Below are 6252 nucleotides of genomic sequence, written 5' to 3'. Positions count from 1 at the left end.
TAGGCTTAATACTCTGATTCTGGCCAATCGGATTTGGAGTTTCTTGGTTTCGAAACACATTATTTTTAAAGAAGATGATATGATAAGGGAGCATAAAAATCGTTCGCTGAGCCAGTACACTTCTGTTTAAAGAAAAGGGGGAAGACTTCGTCTTGGCAAAACAAGTAGAAGAAATCCAAAAAAAATTCTACTGGGACAATGTGCCACGGCTACATAGAGTGCTGCATAGTGTTTATAAGACCATACAGTACGTGGTAAAATGAAGTTTTCGACGTAAGCACTGTGAATAAAATCAATCTAGTACTCCCTATGTATTTAGGTTTTGAATATTTGGAAAGAGGAGATATCAGAGCAGGCGTCTACAAATATAAAAGAGAGTTCTATTGAGAAATGTGCTATTAGATTTACATTTGACTGAAATAGTACAAAGAGAGACGGCGAAAAAATAATTTATCATTGTGAAAAACCAGGTTATCTTAAACGATTTTTATGCTCCAGCGATCCAGAATTATAAATTAGAAAATGTGCGAGATTTAGGAGCGGTTTTTTTTTTATTCAAATGGCAACGTCTGGATGTCTGGATTTAAAAATATAATCCCACAACATTTCTAAGTCTGCACCACATATTTTTATATATTGAGCGTATACATAGTCTGCTTTTTCGCTTAAGGCAATGCCACACGATTTCGGCATTTGTACAGATTTGTACATTTTTTTTATTGTACTATTAGTACAAAATAAAAAAAACGACAGTTATTTTCGTAGTCACACGATCGGTACAATATAGTGAACTTGTATTGAAAAATTTGTGCATTTACGCGATTGGGATACGATTTGCACCAAATTTCGGACAAATGCCCAATCGTGGGACACTGCCTTTACAGTCGACTTTAAGGTTATATTTAGTACCGGTATTTTGTTGCATTTTTATTTACCCAACTGTATCCCTGTGCAAGCTCCACTTCGCTGTCTGCAAATGCTGTCTGTGCCTGCCATTGCATTTGCCACAATTTCGTTACAGACTCACAAAAACTTATTTAAGTATAAGCAGGATATGTACTACTTTTCATACGATTCTGTGTGCATTTGTAAATGTCTTTGCGTATAAGTAAGCGTATGTACCATATGTACACATGTACATATGTCAGAATTTTCACTCACCTGCTTGCACCTGTACATTCCGGCTCAGCACAGTGCCAGCTTCGTTGGCAGCCCGACAGCGATACGCCGCCTCATGCACATCTGTGCGATAGTATTGCGCCAAAAACGGTGGGAAATACAATGTGCCATTGCCAGTAATTTTCCTGCAAGATAAAACAACAAAAATAACAACAAACTCAAATCAAATTTAAAATGTAGTAAAATGTTCATGCATAGTTTTTTTGCATTTTAGTAAGTAAATATTACAAATTGTAAGTACATTAGACCGTACCACCTTACAAGCAAACAAAAAAAAAGTTCGCCGTATACCGCGGAGTCTAAAGTATTTTAGCAAAGACATTTGAATAGAATAATCGAAATATTTACTTAGAAAAGTTTTACGATTTTTGGAGAGCTTTAATCTACTGGCATTAGGGGGGTACGTTAGGGAGATATGAAATGAGATATGGTGGGCTTAAGGTCAATGAATTTTGGTACACAAAAATTACATACTCGCGGTAAGAACAGTACATGCCGACGATATGGCGACAAATGTAATAAGGCGACCTCGCAACGCCTACGTTCTGCCGAAAAAAATCTGTTTTCGAAATTGCCTTGCAAAAATACTTTAGACTCAGGGATGTGCCGCGAACTTTTTTGCTCTGCTCTGGTATAATGTACTCGTACATATACGAACATGCGGTAATGCACATAAAAGTGGCAAAGACAAGCGCCAGGAAATATTCTCATTATCGTTGTAAACACTTGAGCGGATGTAAATACATTAGTATGTATAGTCATTTAAATATATTTTTAAATATGCAGAGTTAAGCAGTACAAATACATAAATCGTAATGCATAAAAATGGGGAATATTATCATATAGGCAATAATATTAAATATCATAAGCTAAACCATTTCAAGTTATAGTTTGGCCGCCATTATCATTAAGTAGAATAGTGAAGTAAAAAAACTTAGTATTTGGTGCTCAAACAAAAAAATATAAATATGGTAATACGGCGCGCATCAAAGTAAACCTGCAACACTCCAAGGCTGCTTTAGTTGCTGTGACACAAAATATTTGCATGGATCGCCTTGGCATTGCATTTATGCAAGAGCCTTAAATGAGTGTATGAAAACCAGGTAAAGAGACTTTCGGGTAAGCTACTCTTTGACGCCTTCAACGCTTATCAAATGACAGCTAGCCAGAGTTTGGGATCTATATTTCGGAGATAACCTCTGATCAGCGTACTTCGAGATTTCGAATTTTTGGCCCGAAACATTAGGGGTATTCTCGAAATCTCGCAAAGCCGTTGCAAACACACAACAAAATACATGGGAAGCAGCTAAAAATGTTAATCCCGGGTTCCCGGCCTTTTAAGGTCCCAAAATACCAGGATTCTTTCGGGATTTACAATTTGCACTGATGGCAATAATAGAAACTCCTTTTCTTGAACATTATTGGCTATATTTATTTTTTTATTTAATAATTAATATTTTTTTATAAATTTTGTTTCACATTATACATTTAATACCGCGCGATAGTAAATTTGAAACACAAATATCAATATATTCGCGAAACCATGGGCCAAATATAGTAAAATTGCGTTTTTATTTTTTCACTCTGACGTCAGTAATTCAAAAATGATTTTAAAAATTCAGAGAAATGTGCTTAGAGCAGAAGTATGGGAAAAACTGTCGAAAATTTTACCCAAAAGTAAAGTATCTGCTAACTTCTGTAAGAAAATGCACGGCGACCAGTAACCGATGTAAGACCACAAAAAAAAACAAAATATTTTCGCAAATATTTTCTTTCATTATATTTAAATAGAATAACAGCCGTGATATTTCAAATTAAAGAACCATTTCACGCTTAATCGGATTTAGATTAAGTATTTATTTAATTGAAAGCACGACATCGAAATCAACTGAATTCAAAGAGTGACCGAATTCTCTGTAAACAGTTAGTTAAATTGCGTTGCAAATTTTTTAAACTCACAATTTATATGCATGATTTTCCATATATGCAAGCATTTAAACTTGCGAACGTTTGTAGTAGCAAGCGTTTTTCTTTTTTCGCTGCTAGCTTTTGGATTAAATTATTAGTGAAATGAATAACGAATTACATGGAAAACATCAAACGTCAACCACATTTTTTTTTTTTAATTTTTCCAACGCGTTGCGCTTTCCACAAATTACGATCACTCTACGCGAATGGCTATGCATTTCGAAACTAAAAATGTGCAAACAATTGAACGTACATTTGTATGTGTATACATTAGGGTGCCTAATTTTTTTCACTCCTACCTCGAAATGTTGTGGAAAACACCTAAAAAAACTCCTTGAAAATTGCAACCCTTAATATTAACATTTAGTCTGTTCCTTTGAACTTCGGACTAAAACCTGTGGAACTGTCAAACTACAATTTTACTCTCTCAAATGAGAGTAAAAGGAGAACAGATGCAGAAGTGCATAGGAACGCAAAAAGCACTATTTCCTGTAAAAACGTCAGTCGGTTTGTTTACATGTCATTTGTACAACACTGATTTAGCTGAAATATCACTAAATAATTATTAAAATCGATACATATTCAAACATTTCGTTGTTTACTTCCATTTTTTTTACAAATGTAAGGTACTTTGCTTTCACCGCTGTTTGTTTTTGCTTGCACATGCAAATCAGCTGATCGTTTGACACTTTTCATGAACTTACAGGAAAAGAAACTCCGGACTAAATACTGTAACTTCTGACTAGGAACAGTTGCTCAGTTACTCTCTCAAATGTGTTCCCACTTACAGGTTTTATGTCAATAGGAACGACTTCCTGTAAGTTCTGACTAAATCCTGTAAACCGGACTGCTATTGGAACAGACTAATTAAGTACTCGCCCAAGGTGTGCAAAGATTTACCATATAAAATATACGTAAGCTTTGAGCTTTTTTTTCTTCAAAAGTCTGCAGCTAAATGCTGTACAAAAGTACTCGTTGTGGTGTAATTCTAACCCCCACCAGCGAGGTAGTACAGCTCACTAAGCACAATTTTTTTCATGAAATTCTCGGTCTTTTACCCCTATCTCGAAAATAACAAGAGCTACAGAGCGAGTATTTAGTGTTAATATTAAGGGTTCAAATTTTCAGGTAGGAGTGAAAAAAAACAATAGAGCAAAAAAACACCCTAGTACACTTATTTATGAATTGTGGCGTATCAATTTGTATTTTTAAATATGGCTAGCTTGGGGTGAAAAGTTACCCTACACCAACCTAAATTTACCTTACCTCAACCCACTCCACCTCACCCAAATACGGCGCATCTCACCTAATTCACGTTACCTAAATTCACTTCAACTCATATTTTGTTTAATAGCAAAAACTGATTTTGGCGAAGTTTATTGTTCAATAAATGACTATAAGTGACCATCAAGGCAAGGCGCACGAATGGTATTTTTAAAGGGATAGTAGCCGAGAGTTCTAGCTTTAATTTGAGCCCAAGTGGAAGGTTCTATCCCCTTTTATTTTTTTTTGCTAAGGCTTCTCAAATATTGCGAAAACTTTTGATACTTTGACAACGTTTTTTTTTTACAGATTCGTAATCAGCACAAAGAAGTCTATCAAAAACAGCTTTAACATTTTAGGAAACCAAATTTTTTCCAATTTTTGTTGACCTCTGTAATATCTGAATTAGTAAAAGTTACTATAGAAAAAAGGCGCCTAACGGATTTTGCTCTTTTTTTTGTTTTGGAAAATGTTCAGTGAGGTCCCCCGAAATAGTAGCAACAGGAATCGACGAAGGGAAACAACTAGAGGCTTGAAACTGTTTCCAGGGTACCGTGATATATGTCATCATAAGTGGGCGGTGCCACGCCCATTTTCCAAAATTTTATCATCAACGTATTTCTTGGTAAAGAATTGTTACAAGCATCAATTTTGTATAAATTAGCTTAAATATTTACTGATTTATCGAAGATTTTGTATTTCTCTAAATAACCGTTATATGGGATGTGGGCGTAGTTATTATCCGATTTTAAAAATGTTCGGCCATTTCGTATATTATACCAATCGACATATATATCGACAGCACCCATTGAGTTAAGATTGGACTTACTCTGTGTAAAGCGTGCTGTCAAAAGGGCTATGCTTTTGGACTCCAAAGCCTTCACCATTTTTTAAGTAAGACTATGACTGGCAGCATCTGTAGGTTTTCGTGGTTTATAAGCAAATGAGTTGCTGTTCAGAGACTTATCTCTTAGGTTGACTGCTCATTTTTGGAAGGAGGAACTGATTCTGATCGGTCGGTAAAACGAAGGTGGTGGTTCGGACTTCCCAGCTCTCGCTAAGCCCTCGTCTCTGTAAGATTTTGCGAGGACTAGGGATATATTATGGTTTTCGTTTTCGTTTAAGAAAACAAGGGTGAATCACATAAAGTTCTGGCGATTTGTATGGAATAAAGGTGGTTCTAGCGCCCTTTGCACTCTTTCTACAGTGGCAAGTTTGGTTGTGAGGCTTTATTCTCTTCAAGATGTAAGTGCTGTTACACCCAATTCTGTTGATATATGTATGAATATATATAAATATGTATTTCATAGCTGAAAATATCAGTTAAAACATCAAATTTCGAAGGCAGAAGACCTTAAAAGTTTATTAAAAATTACCTCCTTTACTGTTTAGTAATCTCCATAACTCCGGAAAGAAATGTTTTCCCGTTCAAATTATTTCGGTTATTTTCTATGTTATTTTTAGTGCCTACATACATACTCACATTTTGGCTTAATTGTTTTATTTATTGCCAGCTTTTGATGGCGCAAACTAGTTTGTAAGCTTAAAATAATGCGCTGCAGTCGCTTTATTATCTCTTTAAAATTTTACAATCTATCAGCTTTTGATTGCAATTTTGCAGCTTAGCTGTTTTGGACAGTTGATATAGGTACATATACACATGCATACTCGTACAAGAAAATAATTTTTAGAAAATGACTTTCAAAGCTATTCAAAGTGAGTTCAGTGAATAATTTTTACTTTGAAATATTAATTCCACTAAGTTTTATAAAACTATATGATAAAAAAAAATGTTTTGAAAATGCATACAAATATTCACTAAATTACAAGCTATCACGATGT

General features: G+C 34.9%; 1 protein-coding gene across 1 annotated transcript in view; it reads right to left on the bottom strand.

Moving 5' to 3' along the window:
• Positions 1-6252, bottom strand: part of LOC118738194 (Down syndrome cell adhesion molecule-like protein Dscam2) — a 144683-nt gene that overhangs the window by 98471 nt on the left and 39960 nt on the right. Inside the window, exon 4 of the mRNA XM_036469117.1 lies at positions 1162-1304. Coding sequence (XP_036325010.1) covers positions 1162-1304 — 143 coding nt within the window. The remainder of the gene's footprint in view (positions 1-1161; positions 1305-6252) is intronic.

The sequence above is a fragment of the Rhagoletis pomonella genome, unplaced genomic scaffold (assembly GCF_013731165.1).
Source record: "Rhagoletis pomonella isolate Grant_MI unplaced genomic scaffold, Rhpom_1.0 Rhpom_scaffold_00004, whole genome shotgun sequence".
Taxonomy (NCBI): Eukaryota; Metazoa; Arthropoda; class Insecta; order Diptera; family Tephritidae; genus Rhagoletis; species Rhagoletis pomonella.
The sequence above is the reverse complement of the archived record's forward strand: the minus strand, read 5'-3'. Positions and strand labels throughout refer to the sequence as shown.